Raw genomic sequence first — 22,806 nt, forward strand, 5'->3', positions numbered from 1 at the left:
AGAGATTCTCAATTGGGCAAAAGTCCATCCTCTCCTCAACTCCTCCATCCTCCTCTCTTCCGTGACCCAGAACGGAGGAGTTTGCTCCTTGATAGGTATCCTACCGGAGTACTACATGGAAGAGTTTTGAAATGCGCCACATCCCCTTTGAATCAGTTGTTGTTTTGTCGGAGGAGAAAAGTATGTACCTTTAAAATGATATGCTACTCATCGTTTTATCTATAACATTTCAGGCACAACTAGCTACATTTATTTTTACCACTTCACACAGTTTATTAGGTACACCCATCTAGTACCGGGTCGAACCCCCCTTTGCCTTCAGAACAGCCTGAATGGATGCACCTGGTCAGCAACAATGTTTAAATACGCTGTGGCGTTGAAGGGTCGACAAGTTGTGCGTTCCCTAGATGCCGCTCTGAACACCACTGTTGTACTGCGCCGCTTGTGGCCCGACTGTTAGACATTTACATTTACGTCATTTAGCAGACGCTCTTATCCAGAGCGACTTACAAATAGGTGCATTCACCTTATAGCCAGTGGGATAACCTCTTTACAAAGTTGTTTTTTATTTTTATTTTTTCGGGGGGGGTGGGGGGGGTGGGTTGGAGTAAAGGGGGGGGGTAGAAGGATTACTTTATCCTATCCCAGGTATTCCTTAAAGAGGTGGGGTTTCAAATGTCTCCGGAAGGTGGTGAGTGACTCCGCTGTCCTGGCGTCGTGAGGGAGCTTGTTCCACCATTGGGGTGCCAGAGCAGCGAACAGTTTTGACTGGGCTGAGCGGGAACTATGCTTCCGCAGAGGTAGGGGGGCCAGCAGGCCAGAGGTGGATGAACGCAGTGCCCTCGTTTGGGTGTAGGGACTGATCAGAGCCTGAAGGTACGGAGGTGCCGTTCCCCTCACAGCTCCGTAGGCAAGCACCATGGTCTTGTAGCAGATGCGAGCTTCAACTGGAAGCCAGTGGAGTGTGCGGAGGAGCGGGGTGACGTGAGAGAACTTTGGAAGGTTGAACACCAGACGGGCTGCGGCATTCTGGATGAGTTGTAGGGGTTTAATGGCACAGGCAGGGAGCCCAGCCAACAGTGAGTTGCAGTAATCCAGACGGGAGATGACAAGTGCCTGGATTAGGACCTGTGCCGCTTCCTGTTAGCTTGCACGATTCTTGCCATTCTCATCAACGAGCTGTTTTCACCCACAGGACTGCCGCTGACTGGATGTTTTTTGTTTGTTGCACCATTGTTGGTAAACCCTAGAGACTGTCGTGCGGGAAAAGCCCAGGAGGGTGGCCATTTCTGTGATACTGGATCCGGCGCGCCTGGCACCGACCATCATTCCATGCTCAAAGTCGCTTAGGTCACTTGTTTTGCCCATTCTAATGTTCAATCGAACAGTAACTGAATGCCTCAATGCCTGTCTGACTGCTTTATATAGCAAGCCACGGTCACGCGTGACTCGCTGTCTGTAGGAGCGATCTATTTTCGTGAAAGGGATGGTGTACCTAATAATCTGGCCGGTGAGTGTATGTTTTGAAATTCTCCTCTGTAAACATGAGATGCTAGTCGACAAGGAAAGTCTAATTTCATACCAGCGTAGTTGTTTCCACGTTTCCTCTCCTTGCCGCCTCGGCCTCGATTACCTTTGACCTTTTTCAAAAAGATGGGAAGAGAGGACAGCGGCGATGATGTGAGGAATTGAGCAAATTCTATTGATATTCTCCTGGAGAAAGGAAGATGGAGGGTGAACAATTTCAGAAGAATTGGAATTGATTGTATTGTATTGTCTAACCATTTCTTCCTACACTTTTATTGGTATTTATTTTTTATATGCATTTTTGTATGCATGCATGACTGTAAGTTGCTCTGGATGAAAGCTTCTGCTAAATGGCATATTATTATTATATTATTAATATTATATTATTATTAGCACATATACTTATTGCTATTTTACCTGCCTTGATTTTAAATGTATGCATGTTGCCTTAGAAAAGCTTTGAGAACTAATAAAAAGCACTATACAAATTAAATATATTATTATTACTATTTGCAATGAACAAATCCCCAAACATTACAGTAAAGCTAGGATTAGCCAACTAAAGACTTGTGCAAAGACAATTATTTAATTTATGGAAAACAAATGTGAGGGATAAAGTATAGGCTACACAGAGATGTAATCACCTATTCAAAAGTCAGGGGGAAAAGGCTACATGTCTTTTTTAATTGATAAGATAGGCCTATTACAATTTTTTATGAGCGCATACAAATCAGGGATATTTGATGGAAATTTCTGTATATCAGTGTAGCCTCATCGAGAACCAGGCTTCAGAAAGCCTGGTGAAGTCAATGGCAGAAAGTAGCCAAAAAGGGGTAGAAATTAAAACCTGAAGGAGGTTGGATGTGTATGCATGCTTGTTCAGGTCCAATATGGATGGGGCGGAATAGGAAGTGCTGCTGGATGCGTACAACACAGTCCCCCTAGAGCCTAGACTGGGGCAAGCGGAGAGATGGAAGCAACATTGTTACATGAACATTACTTGGATGCAATATGAATTTAATGTATTAGTTTTACCACAGAAGCAACCGCTGATGTCAGATTTAAAACAGGTCTACTCTGATTTTGGAAGGCTATCCATGCATTTGTACCAGCATGTCTCTTGTAACTAGAGGTGAAAAAAACTCTAGATCAACTCTACTGTACACACAGAAATGCATACAAAGCTCTCTCTCGCCCTCCATTTGGCAAATCTGACCATAACTCCATCCTCTTAATTCCAGTTTACAAGCAAAAACTCAAACAGGATTTACCAGTGATGTGCTCAATTACTATTTTTTTGTGTATTGGGTATTTGTTGTGAAATTGTTAGATATTACTTGTTAGATATTCTTGCACTGTCGGAGCTAGAAGCACAAGCATTTCGCTACACCCGCTATAACATCTGCTAAACACGTGTATGTGACAAATAAAATTTGATTTGATTTTGATTTGATGTGCTCAATATGGAAATGGTTCGATTCCGATTAAGTGGACGCTAAACTACAGGACTGTTTCGCTAGCACAGATTGGAATATGTTTTGGGATTCATCCGATGGCATTGAGGAGTTTACCACATCAGTCACCGGCTTCATTAATAAATGACTTTCGCCCCTGTAGCCATGAAATGCTTTGAAAGGCTGGTCATGGCTCACATCAACACCATCATCCCAGAAACCTGGACCACTCCGATTTGCATACCGCCCCAACAGATCCATAGATGACGCAATCTCTATTGCACACCGCACTGACCTTTCCCACCTGGACAAAATGAACACCTACGTGAGAATACAGCTCAGCATTCAACACTATAGTGCCCTCCAAGCTCATCACTGAGCTAAGGATCCTGGGATTAAACACCTCACTATGCAATTGGATACTGGACTTTATGACGGGCCGCCCCCAGGTGGTGAGGGTAGGCAACAACTCATCGGCAACGCAGACCATCATCACGGGGGCCACTCAGGGGTGCGTGCTTAGCCGCCTCCTGTACTCCCTGTTCACCCACGATTGCGTGGCCGCACACGACACCAACACCATCATTGAGTTTGCTGACAACATGACAGTGGTAGGCCTGATCACCTACGATGATGAGACAGCCTACAAGGAGGAGGCCAGAGACCTGGCAGTGTGGTGCCAGGACAACAACCTCTCCCTCAACATCAGCAAGACAAAGGAGCTGATCATCGACTACAGGAAACTGCAGGGCCGAGTATGCCCCCATTCACATCGACGGGGCTATAGTGGAGATGGTCGAGAACTTAAAGTTCCTCTGTGTCCACATCACTAAGGACCTATCATGGTCCAAACACACCAACACTGTCATGAAGAGGGCGCAACAATGCCTCTTCCCCCTCAGGAGGCTGAAAATATTTGGCATGGGCCCTCAGATCTTCAAAAAGTTATACAGCTGCACCATTGAGAGCATCTTGACTGGCTGCATCACCACTTGGTATGGCAACTGCTCAGCATCCGACCTCAAGGCGTCGGAGGGCAGTGCATATGGCCCAGTACATCACCGGGGCCGAGCTCCTTGTCATCCAGGACCTCCAGGACCTCTATACCAGGTGGTGTCAGAGGAAGGCCCTAAAAATGGTCAAAGACTCCTGCCACCCAAGTCACAGTCTATTCTCTCTGTTACCACACGGCAAGCGGTACCGGAGCAACAAGTCTGGAACCAAAAGGCTCCTGAACAGCTTCTACACCAAAGCCATAAGACTGCAGAACAGTTCATTAAACGGCTATCCAGACTTTGTGCTTTTCACCCCCTATCTACATGTACACAGTACTTCAATCAATCAATCACCTAACCAAACTTACATGTACATATTACCTCAATCAAGCTCATTCATCACAAAACCCACTGATATTGCCAACTACTTTAATTATTTTTTCATTGGCAAGATTAGCAAACTTAGGTATGACATGCCAGCAACAAATGCTGACACTACACATCCAAGTATATCTGACCAAATTATGAAAGACAAGCATTGTAATTTTGAATTCCGTAAAGTGTGGAAGAGGTGAAAAAACTATTGTTGTCTATCAACAATGACAAGCCACCGGGGTCTGACAATTTGGATGGAAAATTACTTAGGATAATAGCGGACGATATTGCCACTCCTATTTGCCATGTGTTCAATTTAAGCCTACTAAAAAGTGTGTGCCCTCAGTTCTGGAGGGAAGCAAAAGTTATTCCCCTACCTAAGAATAGTAAAGCCCCCTGAACTGGCTCAAATAGTCGACCAATTAGCCTGTTACCAACCCTTACTAAACTTTTGGAAAAAATTGTTTGACCAGATATAATGCTATTTTACAGTAAACAAATTGACAAGAGACTTTCAGCACACTTATAGGGAAGGACATTCAACAAGCACAGCACTTACACAAATAACTGATGATTGGCTGAGAAAAATTGATGATAAAAAGATTGTGGGGGATGTTTTGTTAGACTTCAGTGCGGCTTTTGACATTATAGATCATAGTCTGCTGCTGGAAAAACGTATGTGTTATGGCTTTACATCCCCTGCTATATTGTGGATGTCTAAAAAAAATGTAACAGAACACAGAGGGTGTTCTTTAATGGAAGCCTCTCCAACAAAATCCAGGTAGAATCAGGAATTCCCCAGGGCAGCAGTCTAGGCTCCTTACTTTTTTCAATCTTTACTAATGACATGCCACTGGCTTTGAGTAAAGCCAGTGTGTCCATGTATGCGGATGACTCAACACTATACACGTCAGCTACCATAGCGACTGAAATGACAGCAACACTTAACAAAGAGCTGCAGTTAGTTTCAGAATGGGTGGCAAGGAATAAGTTAGTCCTAAATATTTAAAAAACTAAAAAGTACTGTATTTGGGACAAATCATCCACTAAACCCTAAATCTCAACTAAATCTTGTAATGAATAATGTGGAAATTGAGCAAGTTGAGGAGACTAAACTGCTTGGAGTAACCCTGGATTGTAAACTGTCATGGTCAAAACATATTGATACAACAGTAGCTAGGATGGGGAGAAGTCTGTCTATAATAAAGCGCTGCTCTGCATTCTTAACATCACTATCAACAAGGCAGGTCCTACAGACCCTAGTTGTGTCGCACCTGGACTACCACTCAGTCGTGTGGTCAGGTGCCACAAAGAGGGACTCAGAACAGGGCAGCACGGCTGGCCCTTGGATGTACACAGAGAGCTAACATTAATGATATGCATGTCAATCTCTCCTGGCTCAAAGTGGAGGAGAGATTGACTTCATCACTACTTGTATTTGTGAGAGGTATTGACATGTTGAATACACTGAGCTGTCTGTTTGAACTACTGGCACAGAGCTCGGACACCCATTCATACCCCACAAGACATGCCACCAGAGGTCTCTTCACAGTCCCCAAGTCCAGAACAGACTATGGGAGGTGCACAATACTACATAGAGCCATGACTACATGAAGAACTCATGCCAGCAGTAAAATTAGATAAAAAAAACAGATAAAAAGACACCATATGGAACAGCGGGGACTGTTAAGCAACACATACATAGACACATGCATACAAACACACAATAACATACGCACTATACACACATGTACAAATATATTTTGTGTTATAGATAAGTGGTAGCAGAGTAGAGGCCTGTGGGCACACACTTAACATGTTGTGAATTTTCAAGTCTCTCTAAACTAATATCTGACTAACTTGGAAATATGAAGTTATTTTAGAATGAAAGTTAACTGGCTAGCACATCATGCTTTTTGACATTATGTTAGCTAGCTATCCCCAGTTAGATAATGTGTTTTTCACTTATTGCATCTGCATGCTTGTTGCGTTCTCCCTGGTGCACTTGTTCGTTTGTGAGCTGGCTGCTCGTTCTAAATAGTATAATCTAATCTGTTCAAAACAGTGGAAGCATTTGCAGAAGTGGTCAAACATGGAGGTGGAAACATTATGCTTTGGGGGTGTTTTTCTGCTAAAGGGACAGGACAACTTCACCGCATCAAAGGGACGATGGAAGGGGCCATGTACCGTCAAATCTTGGGTGAGAACATCCTTCCCTCAGCCAGGGCATTAAAAATGGGTCGTGGATGGGTATTCCAGCATGACAATGACCCAAAACACACGGCCAAGGCAACAAAGGAGTGGCTCAAGAAGAAGCACATTAAGGTCCTGGAGTGGCCTAGCCAGTCTCCAGACCTTAATCCCATAGAAAATCTGTGGAGGGAACTGAAGGTTCGAGTTCCAAAACGTCAGCCTCGAAACCTTAATGTCTTGGAGAAGATCTGCAAAGAGGAGTGGAACAAAATCCCTCCTGAGATGTGTGCAAACCTGGTGGCCAACTACAAGAAACGTCTGACCTCTGTGATTGCCAACAAGGGTTTTGCCACCAAGTACTAAGTCATGTTTTGCAGAGGGGTCAAATAGTTATTTCCCTCATTAAAATGCAAATCAATTTATAACATTTTTGACATTTCTTTTTCTGGATTTTTGTTGTTGTTATTCTGTCTCTCACTGTTCAAAGAAACCTACCATTAAAATTCTAGACTGATCATGTCTTTGTCAGTGGGCAAATGTACAAAATCAGCAGGGGATCAAATACTTTTTTCCCTCACTGTATCTTCACAAAGAAACTACCGGTAGTTCGAAAACTTGGCATCATATTTCTGTCATGCTGCTTTGTTGATAACTCCAACCACCTTGCGCCCCGGGTAATCAGCGGCCCCATCTGCATTTCACTATACAAAATATTATGGATTCCTGGTCCTATGATCTTATCTTGTATGTACTAGGGCCCACACATCACACATTCCTGCTTGTCACATAGCAAATAGTGCATCAGCAACACCTGGGCAGAGGAACGCGCCCATTACCAAGTCCCTCACATGTACACGCCTCTCCGATGGCCGCTCAGGCACCATAGGCTGCGTTTAGACAGGCAGCCCAATTCTGATATTTTTTTCCACTAATTGGTCTTTTGACTAATCAGATCACATCTGAAGAAAATTGATGTGAAAAGATCTGATGTGACAGTGCAGTCATATTGTCACGCTCTGGCTCCGGGACTTTGTATGTTGAGCCAGGGTGTGTTCGTTTCGTTGTGTTCTGTCATAAGGTGAGGTGTATGTGGGGTGGAAGTCAGGCGCAGGACACCGAGGCTTAGTCCAAAAACTTTTACTAAAGTCCCAAAGAAACAATGTAATATACAAAAAGGCACGGCCTCAAACAACAAAGGAGGCGACTAGGCGCAATTACGCACAAACAAGCGTAATTACAAAATACACAAAACACGACACGTAACACAAACGACTGGCGAAAACAGACAGTATAAATATGGCTCCCAATCAGAGACAACGAGCCAAACAGCTGACACTCGTTACCTCTGATTGGGAGTCACTCATCCAAACAAAGAAATACAACCACATAGAACAACCCAACCAAACAGAACACAACGAAACGAACACACCCTGGCTCAACATACAAAGTCCCGGAGCCAGAGCGTGACACATATCTAACAATTTCACAACATATACCCAATACACACAAAAAAGTAAGGAATGGGATTTAAGAATATATACATATATGGACAAGCAATGACAGAGCGACATGGACTAAGATACAGTAGAATATTATAGAATAGAATACAGTATATACATATGAGATGAGTAGTGCAAGATATGTAAACATAATTAAAGTGACTAGTGTTCCATTTCTTGGCCAGTGATTTCAATAGGCAGCAGCAGCCTCTAATGTGCTAGTGATGGCTGTTTAACATTCTGATGGCCTGTAGATACAAGCTGTTTTTCATTCTCTCGGTCCCAGCTTTGATGTACCTGTACTGACCTCGCCTTCTGGATGATAGCGGGGTGAACAGGCAGTGGCTCGGGTGGTTGATGTCCCTGATGATCTTTTTGGCCTTCCTGTGACATCAGGTGCTGTATGTGTCTTGGAGGGCGGGTAGTTTGCCTCCGGTAATGCGTTTGGCAGACCGCACCACCCTCTGGAGAGCCCTGCGGTTGTGGGCGGTGCAGTTGCCGTACCAGGCGGTGATACAGCCTGACAGGATGCTCTCAATTGTGCATTTGTAAAAGTTTGTGAGGGTTTTAGGTGATAAGCCAAATTTCTTCAGCCTCCTGAGGTTGAAGAGGCTCTGTTGCGCCTTCTTCTCCACACTGTCTGCGTCGGTGGACCATTTCAGTTTGTCGGTGATGTGTACGCCAAGGAACTTGAAGCTTTCCACCTTCTCCACTGCGGTCCTGTCGATGTGGATAGGAGGGTGCAACCTCTGCTGTTTCCTGAAGTCCACGATCATCTCCTTTGTTTTGTTGATGTTGAGTGAGAGGTTATTTTCCTGGCACCACACTCCCAGAGCCCTCACCTCCTCCGTGTAGGCGGTCTCGTCATTGTTGGTAGGCGTGCTTGGCCTCGCAGTCATGGGTGAACAGGAAGTACAGGAGGGGGCTGAGCACGCACCCTTGTGGGGCCCCAGTGTTGAGGATCAGCGAAGTGGAGATATTGTTTCCTACCTTCACCACCTGGGGGAGGCCCGTCAGGAAGTCCAGGACCCAGTTGCACAGGGCGGGGTTCAGACCCAGGGTCTCGAGCTTAATGATGAGCTTGGAGGGTACTATGGTGTTGAATGCTGAGCTATAGTCAATGAACAGCATTCTTACATAGGTATTCCTCTTGTCCAGATGGGGTAGGGCAGTGTGCAGTGTGATGGCAATTCCATCGTCTGTGGATCTATTGGGGCGGTAAGCAAATTTAAGTGGGTCTAGGGTGACAGGTAAGGTAGAGGTGATATGATCCTTGACTAGTCTCTCAAAGCACTTCAGGATGACAGAGGTGAGTGCTACAGGGCGATAGTCATTTAGTTCAGTTACCTTTGCTTTCTTGGGTACAGGAATAATGGTGGCCCTCTTGAAGCATGTGGGAACAGCAGACTGGGAAAGGGAGAGATTGAATATGTCCATGAACACACCAGCCAGCTGGTCTGCACATGCTCTGAGGACGCGGCTAGGTATGCCGTCTGATTTGCTTTGTTAAGATCCCCAGCTACAGTAAATGCAGCCTCAGGATATGTGGTTTCCAGTTTGCATAAGGTCCAGTGAAGTTCTTTGAGGGCCGTCGTGGTATCGGCTTGAGGGGGGATATACACGGCCGTGACTATAACCAAAGAAAATTATCTTGGGAGATAATACGGTCGGTATTTAATTGTCAGATATTCTAGGTCGGGTGAACAGAAGGACTCAAGTTCCTCTATGTTACTACAATTACACACACCTCCGCCCTTCTGCTTCCCGGAGAGATATTTATTCCTGTCTGCGCAATGAACTGAGAACCCATCTGGCTGGACTGATTCCGACAGAATATCCCAAGAGAGCCATGTTTCCGTGAAACAGAGTATGTTACAGGCCTTGATGTCTCTCTGGAAAGACATCCTTGCCCGTAGTTCGTCGACTTTGTTAACTAAAGATTGAACATTAGCGAGTAGAATACTTGGAAACGGTGGGTGGTTTGCGCGCCTCCTAAGTCGGACCAGCAGGCTGCTCCGAGTGCCTCTTCTCTGCCGGCGATGTTTTGGGTCAGCCGCTGGAATCAGTTCAGTTGCCCTGGGGAGAGCAAACAAAGGATCTGCTTCGGGAAAGTCGTATTCCTGGTCATAATGTTGGTGAGTTACCGCTGCTCTGATATCCAATAGTTTTTCCCGGCTGTATGTAATGATGCAAAACACTTTCTGAGCTAAAAATGTAAAAAATAATAAATAAAAAACCAAAATACTGCAAAGTTTCCTAAGAGCTAGTCGCGAGGCCGCCATCTTCGTCGGCGCCAGTGATACCATCATGCATGGATGGACGCGTCTCCCTGTCACACATGCCATGGTTGCCCTTAGTTTGAAGATGTAATCCGGAGACAGGTGTTTTCGCCATCTCTTTAGCTATCATACTCTAATTCCACTGAGTTCACTTATGCAGCTCTACTACACGATACATTAAAAAAATTGCTGCAAAAATAGCTGCAAACTCACCAGACATGTCACCCATTGAGCATTGAGCATGTTTGGGATGCTCTGGGTCCACAATAAGTCCACTTCCTGTCCTCACTTCCTGTTGAACATGGAACGAGGGAGAGCTTGGTTTGATGTTTTGCAAAGTTTGTTGTTTTGGAAAGTTTTGAAAGTCTATTGAAAAAGTTTGGTTACTAGCTAGCTGCTGTACCTTTTGAATTTGGATCCCACGACGCGGTTTGAAACAGTTGCTACTCTCTGTCCAGTGATCCTGCCGACCAAGGCCGGGTCTGAGGAGCTGTTTGGCGTAGCAGCTAGCCTAACTGATAGCTGGCTGCCTATCAAGCTAGCAGGGTTTTCTTGACTGCTTGAACGCAGTCTGCGACTAGGTTAGCCATTGTGGCTGGGACTGCAGATTTTCCCGGGCTTGTGGCTGTCTAGACTCCTGATGTTTGTTATTGTTATTATTGTTGTTTTTAATCTTCCCTGCGACCTGCCCTGTCTGGAACTGCGAGGAGTAACTGCATAACCTATGATGTTACCATGACAAAGACCAAAGCCGGCAGGAGTACAGTTGAGGACAGTGGTGTCTCTCTATCACAGGAGAAGGATATTTTAACCACTACGGGATCGGTGTCCTGTATACGGGACGGTTGAGCTAATGTGCGCTAATGTGATTAGCATGACTGTTGTAAGTAACAGCAAACTTTCCAGGACATAGACATGTCTTATGTGGGCAGAAAGCCTAAATTCTTGTTAATCTAACTGTGCTGTCCAATTTACAGTAGCTATCACAGTGAATAAATACTGTGTAGCTCAGTTGGTAGAGCATGGCGTTTGCAAGCCAGGGTTGTGGGTTCGATTCCCATGGGGGGCCAGTATGAAAAAAAAGAAAGAATGTATGCACTCACTAACTGTAAGTCGCTCTGGATAAGAGCGTCTGCTAAATGACGTAAATGTAAATGTAATGCTATTGGTTGAGGAGAGTGCACAACAACAAAAAACGTATCACGGCAACTGGTTTGATACATTCACCTCTGAAGGTAAATAATGTACTTACATTCAGTAATCTTGGTCTGATTTGTCATCCTGAGGGTCCCAGAGATAAAATGTAGCATAGTTTTGTTTGATAAAATCAATTTTTATATTTAAATGTAGGAACTGGGTTCGAACCCCTGCTGTCTCTGGCTCCACACCCACCCCGCCCGGCCATCTAGATGTGTGAAAGTTAGTGTATAAGCTAATGATCCATCATTTATGACATTCCTGGGAGTGTGTAAACTTACATTTTGTGTTACCATATCATGTTTGTATGTTCTCTATAGTTATGTACTTGAAAATGTATCAATTGACCAATTTTGCACATTTGGGCAGACTTGATACAAAATAGTCCAGTATTGCAATGCTTCACTGGATCAATCTGAAACTTTGCACACACACTGCTATATTGCGCCTAAACTGCAAAGTGTTTACTTTCAAATGGTATCAAGAATATGCATATCCTTGCTTCAGGTCCTGAGCTACAGGCAGTTAGATTTGGGTATGTCATTTTAGGCGAAAATTGAAAAAATGGGACCGATTCCTTAAGAGGTTAAATGAACAAAAATAGTTCTACAAGCAAAATAGCTTCAAGTGTTTTTTGTCCAAATACTGCTGGAGTCAACTAATAAATAATGGACGACCTGACCAGAGAGGTCCAGGACCTGAAGAACAGTTTGCAGTTCTCCCAGGGTCAGCTCGATTTGTTTCAACAGGAGAATGGCAAGATGTCAGCAATCGGTAAGGCATTGAGAGAGGACATCAGTTCTGTATGTGAATCCATAATAACAATGACGGAGAAATCAGATTATCTTGAGGGACAATCAAGGCGTAACAACATGATTGTGGATGGAATTGCAGAATCTCCACATGAGACCTGGATGGAGTCTGAGGACAAAGTGAGGGAAATTATCTCGGAGAAACTGAAGATTGACCACAGGAAAATTGAGGTGGAGCGCACCCACAGGACTGGAAAACCCAACACCGGCCCAGGTGACAGGCCCAGGCCGATACTGGTCAAGTTCCTGAGGTTCAAGGACAAGGTAGCTGTTCTGGAAAGAGCCAAGAACTTGAGAGGAATGTATATCTTATATCTTCCTCAACAAGGACTATCCTGAAGCTGTCCTGAAGAATTTATCCCAGCCATGAAAGCTGCCAGAGCGCGTGAGGACATTGCTTACATCTGCTATGACAGGCTCATTGTCCACCCTCCCTCACAAAAGCCTGGAAGGGATGAGAGAGCAAAGCCTATGGGTTCGTACACTACAGTGCATTCAGAAAATATTCAGACCCCTTGATTTCTATCCACATTTTGTTACGTTACAGCTTTATTCTAAAATTGATTACATTTTGTTTTCCCCTCATCAATCTACACACAATACCCCATAATGACAAAGTGAAAACAGGTTTTTAGACATTTTTGAAAATGTATTAAATATAAAGAACAGAAATACCTTATTTACATAAGTATTCAGACCCTTTGCTATGAGACTCGAAATTGAGCTCAGGTGCATCCTGTTTCCATTGATCATCCTTGAGATGTTTCTACAATTTGATTGGAGTCCACCTGTGGTACATTCAATTGATTGGACATGATTTGGAAGGCACACACCTGTCTATATAAGTTCCCAGAGTTGACAGTGCATGTCAGAGCAAAAACCAAGCCATCAGGTTGAAGGAAGTGTCCATAGAGCTCCGAGACAGGATTGTGTAGAGGCACAGATCTGGGGAAGGGTACCAAAAAATTTCTGCAGCAATGAAGGTCCCCAAGAACAAAGTTGCCTCCATCATTCTTAAATGGAAGAAGTTTGGAACCACCAACACTCTTCCTAGAGCTGGCCGCCCGGCCTAACTGAGCAATCGGGGGAGAAGGGCCTTGGTCAGGGAGATGACCAAGAACCTGATGGTCACTCTGACAGAGCCTCAGAGTTCCTCTGTGGAGATGGGAGAACCTTACAGAAGGACAACCATCTCTGCAGCACTCCACCAATCAGGCTTTATGTAGTGGCCAGACGGAAACCACTCCTCAGAAAAAAGGCACATGACAGCCCGCTTGGAGTTTGCCAAAAGGCACCTAAAGACTCCCAGACCATGAGAAACAAGATTCTCTGGTCTGCTGAAATCAAAATTGAACTCTTTGGCCTGAATGCCAAGTGTCACGTCTGGAGGAAAACTGGCACCATCCACATGGTGAAGCATGGTGGTGGCAGCATCATGCTGTGTGGATGTTTTTCAGCCTCAGGGACTGGGAGACTAGTCAGGATTGAGGGAAAGATTAACAGAGCAAAGTACAGAGAGATCCTTGATGAAGACCTGCTCCAGAGATTTCAGGACTTCAGACTGGGGTGAAGGTTCACCTTCCAACAGGACAAGGACCCTAAGCACACAGCCAAGACAACGCAGGAGTGGCTTCAGGACAAGTCTCTGAATGTCCTTGAGTGGCCCAGCCAGAGCCCGGACTTGAACCCGATCGAACATCTCTGGAGAGACCTGTGCAGCGACGCTCCCCATCCAACCTGACAGAGCTTGAAAGGATCTGCAGATTATAATGGGAGAAACTCCCCAAATACAGGTGTGCCAAGCCTGTAGCATCATACCCAAGAAGACTCAAGGCTATAATAGCTGCCAAAGGTGCTTCAACAAAGTACTGAGTAAAGGGTCTGAATACTTATGTAAATGTAATATTTCTGTTTTATTTCTACATTTGCAAAAGTTTATTAATACCTGATTTTGCTTTGTCATTATGTGGTATTGTGTGTAGATTGATAAGGGGGAAAAAAACAATTTAATCAATTTTAGAATAAGGCTGTAACGTAAACAAAATGTGGAAAAAGTCAAGGGGTCTGAATACTTTCCGAATGCACTGTATATATACAAAGTATGTTGACACCCCTTCAAATTAGTGGATTTGGCTATTTCAGCCACTCCCGTTGCTGACAGGTGTATAAAATCAAGCACACAGCCATGCAATCTCCATAGACAAACACTGGCGGTAGAATGACCTTACTGAAGAGCTCAGTTACTTTCAACGTGGCACCGTCATAGGATGCCACCTTTCCAACAAGTCAGTTAATCAAATTTCTGCCCTACTAGAGCTGCCCTGGTCAACTGGAATTGCTGTTATTGTGAAGTGGAAACGTATACCAGCAACAATGGCTCAGCCGCGAAGTGGTAGGCCACACAAACTCACAGAACGGGACCGCCGAGTGCTGATATGCGTACCGCGTAAAAATGGTCTGTCCTTGGTTGCAACACTCACTACCAAGGCCCAAACTGCCTCTGGAAGCAACGTTAGCACAATAACTGTTCGTCTGGAGCTTCGTGAAATAGGTTTCCTTGTCGAGCAGCCGCACACAAGCCTAAGATCAAAATGCTCAATGCCAAGCGTCGGCTGGAGTGGTGTAAAGCTCGCCGTCATTGGACTCTGGAGCAGTGGAAACACGTTCTCTGGAGTGATGAATCACGCTTCACCATCTGTCAGTCCGACGGACAAATCTGGGTTTGGCAGATGCCAGGAGAATGCTACTTGCCCCAATGCAAAGTGCTAACTGTAAAGTTTGGTGGAGGAGGAATGATGGTCTGGGGCTGTTTTTCATGGTTTGGGCTAGGCCCCTTAGTTCCAGTGAAGGGATATGTTAACGCAGCAGCAGACAATGACATTCTAGACGATTCTGTGCTTCCAACTTTGTGGCAACAGTTTGCTGAAGGCCCTTTCCTGCTTCAGCATGACAATGCCCCCATGCACAAAGTGAGGTCCATACAGAAATGGTTTGTCGAGATCGGTGTGGAAGAACTTGACTGGCCTGCACAGAGCCCTGACCTCAACCCTATCGAACACCTTTGGGATGAATTGGAACGGCGACTGCGAGCCAGGCCTAATAGCCGAACATCAGTTCCCGACCTCACTAATGCTGTTGTAGATGAATGGAAGCAAGTCCCCACAGCAATGTTCCAACATCTAGTGGAAAGCCTTCCCAGAAGAGTGGAGGCTGTTGTAGCAGCAAAGGGGGGACCAACTCCATATTAATGCCCATGATTTTGGAATGAGATGTTCGACGAGCAGGTGTCCACATACTTTTGGTTATGTAGTGTAGATTCAACCCCGCAGTGCACACACAGACACACACACACACACACACACACACACACACACACACACACACACACACACACACACACACACACACACACACACACACTCTTACACACACCAACTTATTAATGGACTGCTGAATGTATATATATATTTTTATCTTGCTTTGTTTGCTCTTTTCCATATTATGTCTGTAAACATAATATATAAACTACACAGGAAAGGGCTGAAAATACCCCATATTAATATATGTAGCCTTAGAAATAAGATTAATGAAATCAATAATATGTTAACATCAGATAACATTAATATATTAGCCATTTCTGACACTCACTTAGATAATTCATTTGATGATACAGCAGTAGCAATACAAGGATATAACATCTATAGAAGAGACAGGAATGCTTATGGGGGAGGTGTTGCTGTATATATTCAGAGCCATATCCCTGTAATGCTTAGAGAAGATCTTATGTCAAGTGTATATATATATATATATATATATATATATATATATATATATATATATATATATATATATATATATATATACTGTATATATTAAAGAAAAGCATTGCAAGTTAGAATTTTGTAAAGTTAGTGTTGGAGAGGTGTAAAAATGTTTGTTATCGATCAATAATGATAAATCTCCTGGCATTGACAACTTAGATGGAAGGCTACTGAGGATGGTAGCTGACTCTATAGCCACTCCTATCTGTCATATCTTTAATCTGAGCGTACAGGAAAGTGTTTGTCCTCAGGCCTGGAGCGAAGCCAAAGTCATTCTGCTACCAACAAGTGGTAAAGCGGCCTTTACTGATTCTAACAGCAGACCTATCAGCTTGCTGCCATCTCTTAGAAAACTATTGGAAAAAACATGTACTGCACTGACACATATTACTGATGATTAGTTATTTATGAAATTATGAAAAATATGAATAACATTCCACCCATGAGGCCAAATAGGGGCTTTTGGTCATTGACTGCAGGAAAGGGCTACGATACACCAAGCACTACTGTCATTGCACAAGAGATCATTTTCACATTCTATGTTGTGTCACCACTGTTGTGCCTTTTCAGGAACCTCAGCATGGGACCAAGGATAAGGATGTTGTGTTCTTTGTATCTGGAAACATCTCTATGAATATTCACACTGAGAGGATGGGATACCAGCAAGGTAATGATTCAGCACCAACTAGTGGAAAGAAGTAGCATCAGCACTACATAATCAATGTGACTACCCCGGGCTATAGGCCTATACTGTAGTAAAACAAGGACAAGGAGTTAGAATGGAGATTCATGTTGATGTTTTGGTGCCACATAAGTGTTAAAATAGGTCCAGCTCACTGTTTTCAGATCACCTCCATGAGTGAATAATGCATAATTTGAACCTTGGCTGGACATAATCTCACTGTCATAGAAATGTGTGATGTCAATGACTATTCAAATTGGCATTTAGATTTTTCCTCTGTGTTTCTGCATATGTAAATACCTTTACAGGTGAGACATTGAAAGCCACAGAAATATATCACCAACAGCTCAACACGTACAATCAAACCCATTTTCTACCTGTATGAAAAGAAGAGTTTGTTTGCCCGAGGGGCGAGAAGAGTCGACACCCAAAACCTTGTGAAAGAAAAAGGCGAGTCTGTTGCTTCTTCCACCAGACAGACTGTGACCAAGCTCTTCACCATCCCTGCAGAACTCACTCCAACCATCCTCAACTGCCACATACTCAAACTGGAGTACAGACTGAAGGTAATTGACAATGATAGAAATTGCTTGTAAATACTCCTAAACAGGGCAAGAAAACAACCCTAATATTGGAAGTGTGAAACAGAGATGATTGTCTAGCTATAGATGAAAGCAGATTATAAAGAGTAGCCTGCCCTACAAACATTTCATGGTTTTTGATACATAATATTTGTCTGTTCTTTCAGGTTGCCTTGATGTTGCCCTGACCAAAAACCCTGAGATCAAGCTACCTATGATTGTTCTTCCTGCAACTCAAGGTCTTGGGCAGGAACCCCCATCTTCCACCTTACTCCCTAACATTGATGGGTCAGTCTCCAAGCAGCTAGAGGTCGAGCGGGATCAAATGAAATACCACTCTCTTCTGATGCATATTCATCTATCAATGTACTGTATACAGTGTATTTATTTGTATGATTTAACAGTCATTTTGGTCCTTTTTAAAATCTGAGATTGCTAAATGTGATGGTTTTTGTATATTATTTATTGTGTGCATGTAATGTTCACAATTTCTCACATAACAATCGTTATTTCTTTATTTTTGCATTATTATCACTATATGTAAAATATCTGGCAAATGCAGTTAATGTTTACCATGAACTAATATTAAATAAAACCTAAGTGAAGGAGAAAATCATATTGTTCCTGCACCCTAAAAATGCTAGGTCCAGTATTTATTCAGTGATTATGTTATTAGTGTCTAGCCATTTACAGTTGAAGTCGGAAGTTTCCATATACCTTAGCCAAATACTTAAACTCAGTTTTTCACAATTCCTGACATTTAATCCTAGTAAAAATTCCCTGTCTTAGGTCAGTTAGGATCACCACTCTATTTCAATAATGTGAAATGTCAGAATAATAGTAGAGAGAATTATTTATTTCAGCTTTTATTTCTTTCATCACATTCCCAGTGGGTCAGAAGTTTACATACACTCAATTAGTATTTGGTAGCATTGCCTTTAAATTGTTTAACTTGGGTCAATCGTTTCGGGTAGCCTTCCACAAGCTTCCCACAATAAGTTGGGTGAATTTTGGCCCATTCCTCCTGACAGAGCTGGTGTAACTGAGTCAGGTTTGTAGGCCTCCTTGCTCGCACATGCTTTTTCAGTTCTGCCCACACATTTTCTATAGGATTGAGGTCAGGGTTTTGTGATGGCCACTCCAATACCTTGACTTTGTTGTCCTTAAGCCATTTGCCACAACTTTGGAAGTATGCTTGAGGTCATTGTCCATTTGGAAGACCCATTTGCGACCAAGCTTTAACTTCCTGACTGATGTCTTGAGATGTTGCTTCAATATATCCACATCATTTTCCTTCCTCATGATGCCATCTATTTTGTGAAGTGCACCAGTCCCTCCTGCAGCAAAGCAACCCCACAGCATGATGCTGCCACCCCGTGCTTCACAGTTGGGATGGTGTTCTTCGGCATGCAATCTTCCCCCTTTTTCCTCCAAACATAACGATGGTCATTATGGCCAAACAGTTCTATTTTTGTTTCATCAGACCAGAGGACATTTCTCCAAAAAGTACGATCTTTGTCCCCATGTGCAGTTGCAAACCGTAGTCTGGCTTTTTTATGCCGGATTTGGACCAGTGGCTTCTTCCTTGCTGAGCGGCCTTTCAGGTAATGTCGATATAGGACTCGTTTTACTGTGGATATAGATACTTTTGTACCTGTTTCCTCCAGCATCTTCACTAGGTCCTTTGCTGTTGTTCTGGGATTGATTTGCACTTTTCGCACCAAAGTACATTCATCTCTAGGAGACAGAACGCGTCTCCTTCCTGAGCGGTATGATGGCTGCATGGCCCCATGGTGTTTATATTTGCGTACTATTGTTTGTCCAGATGAACGTGGTAAGTGAAATAATCTGTCTGTAAACAATTGTTGGAAAAGTTACGTGTGTCATGCACAAAGTAGATGTCCTAACCGACTTGCCAAAACTATAGTTTGTTAACAAGAAATTTGTGGAGTGGTTGAAAAACGAGTTTTAATGACTCCAACCTAAGTGTATGTAAACTTCCGACTTCAACTGTAGCTACAACCCAAAGCCAAATACCTAACATCTCTGTTTTACATGGTAATAAAGGTTTCTCCTGATCAAGGGAGTACAATATTGATGTAGCCTATACACAATTATATTATATGGCTCAAGTTATATTATGTATTATTTGTAACATATTTGACGGCATTTACCCATGTGACTGTGACATAGCCATATTGTTATTTATTTGCTAATTTTGCACCCCAGTATCTCTATTTGCACATCATCTTTTGCACATCTATCATTCCAGTGTTAATACCAAATTGTAACTATTTTGCACTATGGCCTATTTATTGCCTTACCTCCATAACTTACTACATTCGCACACACTGTATATATATTTTCTGTTGTATTTTTGACTTTATGTTTTGTTTACCCCATATGTAACTCTGTGTTGTTGTTGTTTTTATCGCACTGCTTTGCTTTATCTTGGCCAGGTCGCAGTTGTAAATGAGAACTTGTTCTCAACTGGCTTACCTGGTTAAATAAAGGTTAAATAAAAAAATAAAAAATAGCCACCTGTTGGCTGAAGAGCCGTGGCCCGCGACACAGATAAAGTAGCCTACTTCCATAATGGAGGGACATGTCTGCTAGATAACGATGTGCCAAACTGGTTGGTATCCCTGTTCATAGTAGAGAGCACAGTTGACTTTTAGCCTGGAGGTAATAACACAGTGAACTCAAAGGGTCTGCTCTGGTCCTCATCCTCCATGCTTCTAGGTAACATCTCCTGTTACACTGTGTGGACTACTGAAACTATTGTCTTGCTTCATGAATCATACATTAGAGTTGCGCATGCCCCTTGTGACTGCTCAGTTCACCAACTCAGTCAGAATGACAGTTAAACGCTTCTCGGTCGACTACAACATGATTAATGAACATGGCACTTTTTCAGCTGGGGATACTATCACTGGGCGGGTCACTTTGGAAGCATCCAAGGAGACCTCTCTCCAGTCTCTTTTTATCAAGGCAAAAGGGAAAGCTGAGGTGAAATGGAACGAACATGAGGGGCAAAACCCTGTTGCCTTCAGTGGCAAGAAGAAATACTTCAGTCTTAAAATATTGTTGCAGGAAGGGAAGGGGGATGGTATGTAACACTTCAGCTTTCTGTGTTTACTTTCTGCAACAATTAAGAATGGTTAGCCTAACCATTTAATAGCCTAACTCACAATAATAATGATTGGTGATGCTATGGTATTCCAGAACCATGGTTGAGAATACTGTAGGGTTAGGTTACATATATGCTTAATATGACTTTGTATTAAGCAGAATCTGAATTTACATTGCCCATTTCAAAATAGATCCCGTTTTTCAGGCTCTGAAATCATTACTCCTGGGAGACATGTGTACCCTTTCACCTTCCAGATTCCAGCCAAGTAAGTGTTCCATCCATCACATATTTGTGGGTTTCTTTTATTTATTTGAGGAAACAATAATCACAGATTTTGTTATGTAAAAAGGCCTTCTAGTGGTTTCCACAGATAGATGATAATGGGTTTTCTTTTTTTTCATATTTCCTCTCAGAGAAATGCCTTCATCTTACATGGGTAAATGGGGAAAAATCACCTACTGTTTGAAGGCCAAGTTGATCAGGACGCTTTGGTTGATAGACAAAGCCAAGACAGAGTTCACGTATCTGTCAAAGACTAATATGATCATTCCTGGACTGAGGGTAAAGAGTTCTTATTATCTATCCTGTTTCTGCAACTACATCTGCTTTTTTACTAGTTACAGACAAAATAAGCATGGCAAGAGAACGCATCTTAACAGTCTACTTTTTATCTCTTGTTTCGTAGGAGCCCCAGCATGGTTCCAAGGTTGTATTCCTTGCCTCTGGAAATATCTCTATGGACATTCATATTGAGACAATGGGGTATCTATCAGGTCAGACTGCAACCAAAGCCACTTCAGCTAGCCTAACAGCGATCAGAGCTGATGGTCATTTTAATATTACATCTATATCCATTCAATAAGGTACAAGGTGGGTTGTGTTAAATAAAACAGAGATCGGTAAATTAATATACAAATTCAATAAATGAATATTAAATATGAAATTCAATAAATGAATGGGGGAAAATGTACGAGTGAACTATCTAATTTGCTAATGAATTAGGCTACAATGTGATACACTTCTCCTGAGGAGAAAAATGTCTCTAAATGTACAGTCTGCAAACCCAATAACTGAATCAAGTTCCTTTCCTTGTGTCCACTGTAAGGTGAAGCAATAAAAGTCCTTGTTGAGATACACAACAACTCTACACGCACAGTAACCCCAGACTTCTACCTATATGAAGAGCAGAGCTTCTTCGCCAAGCATAAAAGGAAAGTCTACACCAATGACATCATTAAAGAGAGAGGAGATTCTGTTACGGCTTCTACAAGACAGACTGTGACCAAAGTGCTGACTATCCCTCCACAACTCCCTGTCTCCCTCCTAGACTGCTCCATACTGAAGTTAGAGTACAGACTGAAGGTATATTGTGATGAGATACACACATATAATGAAAGCACAAGACCAGCTAAATTATGAATACAGGGATGCAGAGTAGGAGAGGAAAGAGCGTTTTCACCTCATAAAAAACACACACACAAAAGATATGGATAAAGCAGTCACTTTGCATGTGAAAACTATGCTGTAATTAAACATTTGGGCAACTAAGTGTACATTCATATATTTTCTGTATTTGTAGGTCACTCTTGACATCCCAATGGCCAAAGACCCAGAGGTTAAACTGCCCCTGGTTATCCTCCTGGACAAATCAAAAGCAGCTGAGGAACGGCAGCAGGAATACAGCTGGTCTAAATGAGTTCTCACCTTCTCTTAAAGACATGCTCCAGAACATTGGCGACTACTTAGTATTTTTTAAACCTCCAACTTTGGGCTGGCTGTGTCAATGTGTAGTTCATACATGCATAATCTATGAGCAGGGTTGGGGAGTAACGGATTACATGTAATCTATTACATGTAACTGATTACAAAAAAACTGTAACTGTAAAAATGTATGCACTCACTAAACTGTAAGTCGCTCTGGATAAGAGCGTCTGCTAAATGACAAAAATGTAAATGTTACGGTACCAGCAAAAATATTGTAATCAGATTACAAATACTTTTTTTTTAAACCCGATGATTACTTCTAGGATATTAATTCAGAAACTATGTTTGCGTGAGGATCCTAATAAAATGCTAAAATACTGAAATGGCGCGACTGCTGTTGTCATCCAAAGATTATACATCCTACTTGAATAAACACTTGGAGGAAAGGACGACAAAAGCAGAACTTTTGTGAAACATCACAGTACAGTTGAAAAATATATGGCAAATAGAAATCCCAAATGGATGGTGTTAAGAGATAGATGGGAGGGGTTGAA

At 42.8% G+C, this 22,806-nt stretch overlaps 1 protein-coding gene and 1 pseudogene across 2 annotated transcripts; both read left to right on the top strand.

The window, feature by feature from the left end:
• Nucleotides 1–3,412: 3,412 nt before the first annotated feature.
• On the top strand, nucleotides 3,413–20,161 carry LOC311140883 (annotated as a pseudogene). The gene is made up of 5 exons: nucleotides 3,413–3,439; nucleotides 16,723–16,819; nucleotides 17,345–17,400; nucleotides 17,583–17,703; nucleotides 20,158–20,161. The product of its transcript is annotated as an uncharacterized misc_RNA (transcript).
• Nucleotides 20,162–20,271: 110 nt separating this feature from the next.
• LOC311140885 (arrestin domain-containing protein 3-like) lies at nucleotides 20,272–22,244 on the top strand (the record flags this gene model as incomplete). Its single annotated transcript, XM_084176159.1, has 5 exons — nucleotides 20,272–20,524; nucleotides 20,803–20,813; nucleotides 21,234–21,321; nucleotides 21,654–21,910; nucleotides 22,128–22,244. The coding sequence occupies 5 exons, from the start codon at nucleotides 20,272–20,274 to the stop codon at nucleotides 22,242–22,244; spliced, it is 726 nt and encodes a 241-aa protein (XP_084032285.1).
• Nucleotides 22,245–22,806: the final 562 nt, after the last annotated feature.

This window comes from Coregonus lavaretus, assembly GCF_964263955.1.
Source record: "Coregonus lavaretus genome assembly, chromosome: 14".
Lineage (NCBI taxonomy): Eukaryota > Metazoa > Chordata > Actinopteri > Salmoniformes > Salmonidae > Coregonus > Coregonus lavaretus.